The sequence below is a fragment of the Sebastes umbrosus genome, chromosome 20 (genome assembly GCF_015220745.1).
Source record: "Sebastes umbrosus isolate fSebUmb1 chromosome 20, fSebUmb1.pri, whole genome shotgun sequence".
NCBI lineage: Eukaryota > Metazoa > Chordata > Actinopteri > Perciformes > Sebastidae > Sebastes > Sebastes umbrosus.
Window position 1 is genome coordinate 14,880,729 of NC_051288.1, and position 12,093 is coordinate 14,892,821.

The 12,093-nt window shown below is 40.9% G+C and overlaps 1 protein-coding gene across 2 annotated transcripts in view; it reads right to left on the reverse strand.

Annotated features, from left to right (window-relative positions):
- Positions 1-12,093, reverse strand: part of pde6c (phosphodiesterase 6C, cGMP-specific, cone, alpha prime) — a 34,983-nt gene that overhangs the window by 5,697 nt on the left and 17,193 nt on the right. Inside the window, exons 1-16 of one of the 2 annotated variants that reach the window (XM_037755037.1) lie at positions 7,121-7,588; positions 6,049-6,201; positions 4,956-5,045; positions 4,708-4,848; positions 4,550-4,624; positions 4,348-4,412; positions 3,422-3,488; positions 2,942-2,989; positions 2,628-2,777; positions 2,327-2,470; positions 1,915-1,980; positions 1,433-1,588; positions 908-1,015; positions 401-510; positions 222-309; positions 30-130 (exon numbers count right to left, since the gene is read on the reverse strand). In XM_037755037.1, coding sequence (XP_037610965.1) covers positions 30-130; positions 222-309; positions 401-510; positions 908-1,015; positions 1,433-1,588; positions 1,915-1,980; positions 2,327-2,470; positions 2,628-2,777; positions 2,942-2,989; positions 3,422-3,488; positions 4,348-4,412; positions 4,550-4,624; positions 4,708-4,848; positions 4,956-5,045; positions 6,049-6,201; positions 7,121-7,588 — 2,030 coding nt within the window. Of the gene's footprint in view, positions 1-29; positions 131-221; positions 310-400; positions 511-907; positions 1,016-1,432; positions 1,589-1,914; positions 1,981-2,326; positions 2,471-2,627; positions 2,778-2,941; positions 2,990-3,421; positions 3,489-4,347; positions 4,413-4,549; positions 4,625-4,707; positions 4,849-4,955; positions 5,046-6,048; positions 6,202-7,120; positions 7,589-12,093 lie in introns of those variants that run through there. The other variant, XM_037755038.1, reaches the window with a different exon arrangement.

Consider the following 12,093-nt stretch of genomic DNA (forward strand, 5'->3'; position numbering starts at 1 on the left):
GAGCAGCCGGAGTATTTCAGAGAACCTACTTGAAGTAAAGGGCCAGATCGGTGGCGATGATGCAGACGTCAAACAAGTGCTGCACGTTCTTAAACTGCTGCTTCTGGAGGTTGCAGAAGATGTTCAGGCTCTGCGAGAAAGACGATGAAGAACGGTCAAAATTTACATTACATTTGAAGTTTGATATTTCCTTAATTTATTGTCCAGTCATGTTGTCGTACATCCTCAGCCATCAGCGTCTTGCTGTACTCCAAGTGGTGCCTCTCCATGATGGAAGAGCCGTGAAGTTTAGCCAGAGGAGATCCACTCCTAATAAAAAAGGAAAAAGACAAAGGACGCAGGTTACACACATGCTTCCAAAGCCACCCATAACAGAACAAATATATATATTTTGACTTGCTTTGTCTGGTAGAGGTTGTTGGTTCCTCTGTGGTCGATATCGTGGCAGAAAGCGGCAGCCACCATGGCGAAGGCATCTAGATCAGAGTAGTACTTCCTCAGCCTCCCTGTCTGTAAGGATGAACAGACAAATCATCGATTTAAATCTAGAAACTGTAAAATATTCTCTGTGATGCTCTCATGTCATATAAAGTACTAAATGTGGACTATGTTTTACCTGCATTGGTGCACATCTCAAATTAGATTTATGATGAAATAAAACACGTTATGAGCCTATATAGGTGGTTCCCACATTCTTGTAAAACCTAGCGGCCTGTTAAACTGCCCCCACATGTATTGTGTTAAATATTGAGCAGCGAAAGTTATTAGCATCACCTGCTGTCTTACAAGAAACAGCGGAGGAAGCGAAGACTTGAAAGTACAACAACTGCGAGGATACTCCTGTAAGCTTTGGAGTGTTTAGAGTTTACTGTAAGATGCAGCAGATGTTGTGCAGGCGTTACTGTACCTGCAGCAGGCAGAACATGGTGTGGCCCACGTTGAAGCCGTGCCTCCAGTTGTGGTAGGTGATGCTACGGTAACCCTTCCTCACCGTGTACATCCACTTGGTCAGCGTCTGAGAGGGACGGAGGGACAGAGGGTGGGTGTGATTCAGAGAACGAGGTGAGAGAAAAGAAAGATGGAAAGTTTGATCACTTTTAGAGGAGCTTTCAGACGAGCCACGACTCGAACATCACTCTGATTTGTAGTTACATCACATTAATTCTCTCTTCCCAGCAAAATAGACCCCAAATGATTCACATGGACTACATGTTTGCATCTAAAAGTTCTTTAATCTCATCTAATTTAATCAAATTCTCACTTTTTTTAATGTGTTTTTTAAATAAATACTATTAAAATCACAGACTCCTAGTGGGGGTACAAAAGAAAACAATGAGCCTAAGGACTGTATGCACCACCAGAAACCATTAAGAGCATCCTGTTAAGGGCAGCAGACAAATCAAAAGTAAGTGTTTATGACTACATGACTCACCTCTGCGGGAACTTTAAACTTTTCAACAACTCCGAGCTCAAAGAACATGCGAATGCCGGCCTTGATGAGTCCGTGCTCGGTAACGGGGAAGTCGCTGAAGGAGAAGAGGTACAGATTTTCTCCGTTGACGTTGTCGGCTGTCGGGCAGGTCGCTCTCTGAACAAGAACACAATGCGATTCACTCAGAGGACATCCGTGAGTCATTCAATACTCAAAAGGTACAGATGATGACAATGTCAAGGTACATTTTCCAATGAAATTTAATTGGATTTTGACTGAAAAGAAATGAAGCTCTTTCTAAAATCCATTCCCAAGATTCCTAAACAAAGCTGATATTAAATGAATTAAGTGAATGAATATGCAAATTCATAATCTTATTCATACATTTATGGTTTGATAAATGAGTGTCATAATCGGATGTGTCACACTGTTTCATTTCATTGAAGGTTTTTTTTTGTGATGAGGGTTTCGACAACACATACCAACAGTTTGTACATCTCTTTCTGGTCGCAGTCTTCAGGCTCTCCGCCAAGCTTCTCATTGGTGTTCTGGTTAGAAAAGAGAAAACAATTATATTCTAATGGCATTTCCATTGAGCCCATGAACATGCTGCCATCACCCACACAAATTTACAGCTTGAATTCGAAGAAAAGCAGAAAGTAATCATGTTTTCAAACACTTCAGACGAGTGCTCCAAGCAGTAACTCCGCCAGACCTTTTGTTAATCCTCTAAATGGCTCCTATTGGAGGACTTCTATTCATGGCACATTAACCTTTGACTACGTTTAATCCCTGGCTCGAGAAGCCTCTCTTGATCAAATGCTGAGAGGTCAAAGGTAGGCTTCTGGAGAGAGAGAGAGAGAGAATGTGCAGGAAATTCAAGCTCATACTGACCAGTATGGACTGCTGCTCGTCTTTGGTTGCCATCGTCTGGCACAAGAGCATCTCCTGGGCGATGTCTTTCCTGTACTCCATGCGGTTCAGCTTGTCGTAGGTGTCGCAAACCAGAACCGACCAACCCAAGAACTGTGTCAGGGCCTGGCACAAACAACGAGAGGGAGTAGGAGTGAGAGAGAGGCAAATATTTCTAGATACGTTTCTTCAATTGACACGTGGGTGGAGCAAACTCCATAGCTACAAGCATTATGAAGTTACTGCATATAATAAAAAGAGAGAGAGGATGCACGGTGCTGACCTCAGTGATCTGCTCATCGTATTCATCAAATGGCTTGCCGTCTTTCCTGTTGAAGAAAGTGGCGATGCCGACAATTTCTTCCTTCTTGTTGACAATGGGCAGCGACAAAACGTTCTTGATGACAAAACCTGTGTCGTCCACAGCCTCTTTCTGAAAGAAAAAACATTCAATCAGTTTCCATTCTTCCTGAAAAGGGGCATCGCAACAGGATGATATACAAATCTGCATATTGTACAGGAAGGGCCTTCAAACTGATACTGGTGTGTATTGTGTTGTGTGTCCTTTATGTGGATGGACAGTAAAAGTCTCCTCACCTGGAATTTGAAGAAATCGTCTGCAGCCACATTCATCATGTTGCAAATCTGCAGGCGGACACAGTAAAAATGTTAAAGTCTGGCACTTTGCTATGATGAGACTCCATTGACTTTGTCAATATCACACATATCTTCTGTTTCTAATTCATCTTTGCAACAACCTTTATCTAAATAATAATATTTGTCTATGTTTAATCATTATAAGTCATGTTTAATTGATTTTATGCTATTTTAGTACGATAGTGGCAATATGTTCAACTTTTTACAACAGTACAATTTCTACTAAAAACTGCTATTTAGTGCCATAAATTGACACATAGCTGCTCCAAGTCACATTATGTACAGTCTTCCAACCGATAAGTGTCTTTTGCCTATTGTACTAAATGTATTCCTGCGCCCTTTGTTTCACTACATTCTTATGTTACTACGGTAGATGTTGATATGTTTTCATGTTTTTTGCAATAACGGTGAGAGACTTACAAAGCCATTCTCTGCAACGTAGGTCGGTAAGCCGCTAACTAGAGCCCAGTGATCTACAGGCGGACCACTGAAAAAGAGAGAGTTGTGTGAGCAAGTTATTCACTGAGAAGCAACAGTGTTGACTCTTAATATGCATTATGATGCCTTCTACAGAAGCCATACCAACCATAACACTCAGAATTGTCTGTGAACAAGCATGAATGCTTCATGTATCTTCGCATTACATTTAAATTTGGGCTTAAATGTTGTTAAAGAGGACCTATTATGCTTATTTTCAGGTGCATACCAGTATTTGGGGTTTCTACTAGAACATGTTTACATGCTTTAAAAAAACCGCTTTATTTTTCTCATACTGGCTGTGCTGCAGCACCTCCTTTCACCCTCTGTCTGAAACGCTCTGTTTGTGCTCCTGGCCAATCCCCCCCCCACACCTTCACCCACAGTCTGCTCTGACTGGTCAGCTGGCCCACTCTATTGTGATTGGTCAACCAAACTCTTCAAACTCCGCTCCAGCTCGGCTCTAACTAGCTTTGTTTGAGGGCGTGCCAAACTAGCCGTTATGCAAATGTGTTACTTGGTGACATCATCATGATACAGAAGAAAAGGCGGAACTTCAAGCGAGGCGTTTCAGGAGCAGTGTTTCTGTGGGGGGAGAGTAACTCCCTTTGGCATGGACTTTGTAATTTTGCAGACCTTTTAAATGCACAAAAAACTATATAACACACTAAAGGGGAAAAGCACAAAAGCAAAATAGGTCCCCTTTAATTTGAGTGTGAAGTCGGATTCTTACTAAAACTGAGTTAGGATTTTTATTTTGAAATAACACATTTAAAAAGATGAACAATGCTCTTCAATTTTTAGGATCCTAAGTCACTGAATTTGTTATTGGTTTTTATGCTGTATTTTGAAATGTATTGTATGCTCACGGTATGACTTTGATTTCTTCTTTGGCTTCCAGGAGGTAGTCGATGATCTTGTAAAAAATGACTTCCTGCATAAAAAGAAAAAAGCCTGTTAGGAATGAATTGATTCAGCTTCAAACTACAATAGAAAAGTTGAAACGAGTCGGATTGAAAGTATTACACATCACAGAAACAGAATCAACACGGAGAAAAACAACTTTGTTACCCTGCCGTCTGGCGTTTTTGGTCCTTTGTAGGGTTCCACATCTCCCAGTTTTACCGGCCATTCGTCATAGAATTCCTGCAGAAAAAAAAAAGAAGTTATTTATGAATGCCATCTATTCAATCCTATGTGTAAAACTGAATCTATTCTGCAAGACCAACCTTCTCTTTGGTCATGTCCAACAGGCCCACTGAGTATCGTTCGCATTGTATATAGGTCCTTACAGTGTAGAGCGCTTTGTGGAACTGTCTCTCGATGTCTGTCAACTCCTCAAACACTTTACTGGCCGACCAGAGCAGCACCTTTAAGAACAGCAAGTGATTAAATGTTTAGCTATGGCATATAGTATTAGCTCTGTTCAGTGCATTAGAAATACCATCAGTGCTTAATGAGGGGAGGTTCAGTTTACCTGACTCCTTCTGGACTCCACGTTGAACATGTAGGCGGTGAAATGCTGCAGGGCGATGACTTGGGCAAAGTTCATGTACTTGTGGAAGAGCTAAGGACCAAATGAGATTAGAGGTTTCATCAACAGCAGATTTAAGACTGAACTTTTTGTTTTAAGAACGGTTCCATTGGGTTACATTTCCCCCTGCAAAGTTATATAAAGTGAACTGAATAGGAATATGGGTGTGTATGGTGTGCATCGATTTGACAGATCAGTAAAAATCGACTTTAACAGGACGAGTCAAACTTCATGAAGTTCTTCAAGTCCACGTTTGGCTAATCTTTACACAAAAAAACACATATTTTGTACATGGATTTACGTAAAAATACATTTCTTAGGTCCATTACACTTTTGATTAACAACCCTTTGATGACTGATCAAATAAACATGAGAGGCTTTTTCTTAAATATTGGACTTTATATTTTGGAGATGCATGATTTTTTCCCCAACAGAGATGAAATATAAAGAGAAAGTATAAACCTGCACACAAAGAATACAGAGATATCAGATATTATAATGCATCTTAGTCCTCTTCTTAGATCTCCTCACTCTCTTTTTTCAGTTCCTCTTTAAAAAAACATCATTTCCATCTGACCCAGTTGATTCTTTAAGGAATTGTGCCTCTTTGTGAGTTTACTGCTTCTGAATAATAAGACACAGCAGTGAATGTTCTTTGATATACCGGCTACAGAGACAACATATTCCCAGTTAAATCATTATTCAAGTCGAATGTTCAAAAAGCAGCCAAATCAAGACAGTCAGGTCTGATTGGCTCACACTGACATAATTGGAGTGTTTTACGACCTACTGGTGAGATGTAATTACAGCAATAATCTTTATTTAGTTGCAAATGTTAATGACAGAGCGCAGGCAGGCATTCCTGCAAAATAGGGTGTATTTAACTGCTACTTCTTAAAACAAAGACGACCTAATGATGATACTATAATGGTCAAATTCAAGCTCAATTTATGAATGAAAGAGTTTGAAAAAAGCCTGTTCCAGCTCACTTGGTTAGATAAGAGGTGAATGTACATGTTTAAGTGTGTATTCTCACCTTCTCATCCTCTGCAGTGAACGAGTCAGCTCCTATTTTGTTTAGTGCCATGACGACTCCAAGGCACTCTTTGTCAGCCATCAGAGGGAAGGTGAGCATGCATTTAGTCTTGTATCCAGTCTGTTTGTCCACAAAGTCACAAAACTTTGGATTCTGTATTGGGGAGAAAACAAGAAGGACTTCATATCGGGTGGATTTAAAACACTAACGTACAAAAACACATAGACAATTACACTGTTCATTTCATTCTATGCTGTTCAATGTTGCTTTCATATGCTCCTGAATGTATCTAACATTGACTTTTGTTCAAATAGAGGGCAGCATGCTCTCTGATCTTACTTTTAAATAAATAAACTATGATTTTTTTTTTTTTATTCAGTGTTCAATATTCTACAGCAGAAGATGCTGCATTCGCATTTGTCAATGGACAAGATGGGTCAGTATATCACAATATTCGGACTATTCTGATAATACAACTGTTGCCTAAAAGGGCTGATATAGGCATAGACACATGGCAATAATCTGAAAACATTATTCTGATATCTGCTGAGCTTTTCTAAATCTTGTTGCATGCAAAAAAAATTACTTATAATAAAATAAGTCATATAAATACAGGAAATCATACAATGCTAAATAAAACCCTTTCCCTCCATGCGTTTTATCACTGTTTTTGATTGAAAATCTGAAATGTGCACCACTAATATAGTTCAATATCAATATTTGAAGCAATTTATTAGAGAAGCAAGGACCTGATCATGTGTATGTTATAGCTATAAATAAATATAGGTGGACCAAAATGATACATTATGTCCATTTTTTCAGATCGAATAGAAACAAGTGTGGTGGTAATTTAAATGTAGGGACAATGATCTGTGTAGGCTACACTCCAACAAATTCAAGATTACTATAAGAAAAAAGTTGTTTTCTATAATGTTATGTTATGAGGTGTGATAACATCTATTTTGTCTGTTGTCCTGTCAAAAAATATTAAATACAAATAATAATAATTTAAAGACCCACCAAGGCTATAGAGGCAAATTTCACTAATAACATGGCAGTCACGACTTCTCACCTTTGAGACATCAGGAATATTTTGTGGCTTTTTGAAATTCGCGGTGTAACCCACGATGCCCATGTCGAGAGGAAACACAATCTCTCCCTGCGGATGGACCATGTTGGCCTCGTATTTGGACGTCGGAGTCACGTCGAAGAGGCAGCTGGCGAGCTCAGGTATTCCGTTTCGTGCCCGGTTCAAGTAAAACCCGACCCTGTCGGCCTGTAAGATCAGGGCGACTCTTTGCAACACTTTGTGAATGGACTCCTCCATGCTCCCCTGCTTCTGCAGCTCCACGACCAGCTCGAAGATGATGGCGGCCTCTTGCACGGAGTTAACATCCTTGAAGGAAGCGGTGTCTTTGATGTCGACGGTCGCAGAAAAGGCGGCAGTCAGGGCTTCGGCGCGCAGCTTCTTATCAAAGTACTCTTTGGCGAACTGCGGGTTGTTCTCCAGGTATTTCTCCACGCTGTCCTTGTCTGCCATGTTGAACTTGAGAAGTGTTGTGTTCCCGTCCTCTTTTTTTCACAAAAGCATCACCTGCAGGGATGTGTTAAAACTGGAGAGGGGAGCTTTTGCTGTGGCCTACAGGGCTGTGTGCATCAGCAGCATTCTCCTTCGCGGTCCACTAACTCATCCCCGTGTCTGCCGACAGACAGAGGAAGACAGAGTGCGGCTTAGAGGCTTGAAAGGATCAGAGTGGCCGCTAATTAATGTGACGTCATGACATTAAAACCCCTGCTCTAAGCGTCCTTAACCCGCAAATCCCAACGCTGATCATTTTATATCGGGCAACACGGGAGAGAGTGAGCCTATGCTCTATGGTGAAACACCAGGTTGACTGCACCTGGAGAGGTAAAGACCAAAGACTAACAGCTGTCTGGGGTCCTCAAATCCCCCCCAAACGAGAGGAAACAACACTGAAGAAACATGTGGCAACAACACCTCATTGGTTCAGGTGGTTTTCACAGATCCCCAGACATGAAACTACATACTAGGGCTGGGCGATATGGAGAAAATATCAAATATCACAATATTTTTGACCAAATGAACTCGGAAAAAAAAGTTTGGAAATCTGCGTTTGGTCGATTATATCTCTGTTGTTGCAATGCTACTTGGCATTGTATTTTACATCGTTGGAAAGCCTGTTTATTTACCTTCACAATGATGTCCAACTTGTAAGGATCATGCATTTGTGGGATGAGCAGCACAGCTGATTATGTGGGTAGCGCCCAAGAAAAATTTGCCAAAATGCTCCGTCAATGGTAAACAGTGTATTCTCCTGTTGGAATTGACACTTGTTGTGAGTTGTTTGGTGGATTGGATGATTGAACTCTCTATCAGTAACAAGGAACAAACAAGACATATTGGCTATTTTACACTTTATTCATTTAATACACCGGCAGGAGCTTCAGTAGCGGTGGAAGATCCATACGCAGCCACAACCGCCTGGCACCTCCTCCTCATGCTGGTCACCAACCTGGTCACACGTTGCCTTTTGGCAAATTTTTCTTGGGCGCTACCCACATAATCAGCTGTGCTGCTCATCCCACAAATGCATGATCCTTACAAGTTGGACATCATTGTGAAGGTAAATAAACAGGCTTTCCAACGATGTAAAATACAATGACCATTAGCATTGTAACAACAGAGAAATAATTGACCAAACACAGAGTTCCAAGCTTTTTTTCCAGAGTTTACTTTTATATAGAGTACCCCAGGGATGACGTATTGTAGGCCAACCAGGAAGTTAGCATCGCCCTGGTTACCTCGACAAAAAGCCAATGAGATTGTTCCATTGGGTTTTGGATTATTGCAGAAAATAAGCTCTGTGGCAAACATACGTTAGAGATACTTACACGTTTTGTTCAGCAAGAAAATTTTCACAAATGAACACCACTTTATGATTTTTGAAGCGTGCGTGCAATCGCCAGAAATAAAAAGCTAACGTTAGTCTTTAAACAAACTACACCACGGTCGCATGAACGTGAGTATACGTAACGAGGCTGTAAAGGCAGACGAGTCGGCGTGATGACGTTTAGTAGTCTCATTTAGCCACTTGTTCGCAACCGCCTTTTTTAAGACACGTAAAAGCTTCAAAATTCACGAGTGGGGTATTTATTGATGTATTTGATGTTGTAGAACAAAACATTTAAATCTCTTCAGCTTGTGTTAACCAGCGACCTTATTTCAGGCATCTAACTTAAACCCATTTAAAAAAAACATTGACTTCCAGATGAGGGAAAAAATGGATAAATGATGATGGAATCTTAGTCGAATAGGACCAAAACGACAAGTTAGTCGACTGATCGACTAAAACAGGGCCGCTTTAGTTCCAGTATAATATTTAATGTGTAGTCCCAACAGATTTTGAGCAAGCAGGAGATATTATATCAGGTTTCCTTGCCTTGGATGGCCTAACCTCCTAGCGCAAGCCAACCCTGCATTGGGTATTACCACTGTTCTATCCTTGTTGTTGTTGCTACAGAGGAGGAAGTACCTAAATAGTGGTAATGGTAAATGCGTGAGCAGGCTACATGGACCTGTGTGCTCTAATTTAAGCTCCATCATCTTGGAGGTATCAGTCCTAGAACTGGAAATTGGCCAATTAGTGGGACTTGGACGTCTGGGAACAAGGCCCTAAACAAAGATGGCTGGCTATTATTAACTGCACTGTCTGGTTAGCTGCTGGCAGGCTGGCAAGACAAGGAGATCCCCACTATTTTTTGCCTGTGGGGATTAAGGGAAAGCTCATCAAGGGAGAACTACAAAAGGTGTGTGTCTGTGTGGGTGTGTGGATGTGAGGCATTGTGGAAACAAATCAGAGCAGCCCATTTATCAGTAGGAGATACCGGTTGGCAGAGTAGTGTGTGAGAGAGGCAGGTGAGACAAATGTAATGATGAATAAGATGAATAATGTCATATTTCTGAACTTTGGTATTTTTTCAACCTGTATTTTCCCATGTTTTTGTGTCTAACTGACTAATAGGGACAATCATTTCTGGAATTGGTCCATGATTGAGGGAGAACGCTGCAGATGGCAGCTGCTCTCAGGCTGCAATATGTTGCTATTGGGGCAAGCTGGCAGCGTCATTTACACCCACTAAAAGTGCTTGTTTTTGCCATGACAGGCACTGATTGTTATTAACTATCTGCCATCATGGAAAGAGTCTCGCTCAAGGAGAAGTGAGTGTTTGAGTACAGAAAGCATAGTTTCATGTTATAGAAAAGATTTTCACTGTCATAGCTGAATATTTAGATGACTTTGACAATGTGGAGGTCTTTGAATTCGATGGCCGCCTGTATTTATTTGAGCCAGAGTATACGGATATTCAGATTTCACAACTAGACTTCTCCTTGAGCGGGACTTGGACACAATAACAAACAGATCCGGATCAAGTGAAAGGTAGAAAAATGGCCACTGTGGCCACAGGTAGCAATTACAGAATGACGGCACATTGGATTTCTTTACATTTGCCAATATTCAGTTAAGCCAGTTGCTTTAAAGGAACAGTATGTAACATTTCGAGGGATCTATTAGCAGAAATAGAATATAATATTCATAACTATGTTTTCATTAGTGTTTAATCACCTGAAACTAAGAATCATTGTGTTTTCGTTAGCTTAGAACAAGCCCTTCATATCAACATAAGGAGCGGGTCCTCTTCATGGAGTCTGCCATGTTTCTACAGTAGCCCAGAACGGACAAATTAAACATTGGCTCTAGAGAGACCCTTTCATGTTTTTACGTTACCTGAAGGCCATCTTAGTTCTCCGACACGCTTGTGAAACTGCGGTAACATGAGCCGCCGTCTAACTTCCGTTGCTCCTTAAGTTGTGTTATTATGATAAGGATGGCCTCTGAGCGACACAAACATCGTTACCACGGTTTTGCACTTGGCAGCTCATGTTACCGTAGTCTTGGAAAGGTGCGGAGGGAAACTCGGTCGGTTGCAATCTGCAACCACACTACTAGATGCCGCCAAATCCTTAAAGACACCAATAGGTGACCTGACTGAGAGCAAGTGGAATGGGACCACATGTAGAAAACAGTCAGCCAACTAACTCAGTAATGTCAGACGCAAAATATAATGTTTCTAAAGTTTGCTAAAATTAGCTAACATTAGACACCGCCGGATACTGGTCATACCAGAACACACAAGGCCGTATCACCAAAACACTTAAGTGCATTGAACTTTGTTTTATTGCTTATTAATGCAACTTTTTACTTGTAAAGGATCTATTTCAATTGCTAAATCATATTTTGATAGGTGGACAAAACACTCCGCTAAAAACACTACTTCCCTAGCAGTGGCAGCACAAGCAGCGTAGCAATGAGGTCGTTTGCCTAATCCCTAATTTTGAGTTACTTAAGTTTCAGACTCCATCAAAACAAGAAACTGACTCCTGCTTTAAGCATGACATTTACCTCTATACCGCACAAAATGTGAAATGCATGGACCAGCTTGGTAGTGTAACGTACAGAGTTTCTTGGCCAATCTCCACGATTATGAAATGTTGCCTCTGGCCAAATTCCAGCTGCTATTATTTCTGCTGAAAATGAGTGATTGTGCTGTTTTCTGCTGGCTGGGGCTTTGGTTATGCAAGCTGCAGATGTTTGGCTGTGCTGTGTGCTCTTTTTATTCAACCGAGCCCTCAGAGGACTGGTTACATGAGCCTCAGTGCAAAATAACAGCATCAATTTATAAAAGTCTGCTGCCACAGTAGATTTAAGTCAGATGAAATACAGACCTGTGTTGACCGTGTTTCTCTTAACTTGCTTGTACTTTGAATGATGTACTCTTTAACTGCACAAACCTGGAACAGCACAATAAGATAGGTCAGAAAAATGGCACAAGCTGTTTGACCCTGTTCTTGGGAAAACAGCATGAAATGAAGAGGTTCTTGTTTAAATGAGATTACATCATTATCTCTCTTGGACTCGTCTTTTGTAGACACATGTACAAAAGTACACAAAAACATGCATTTTT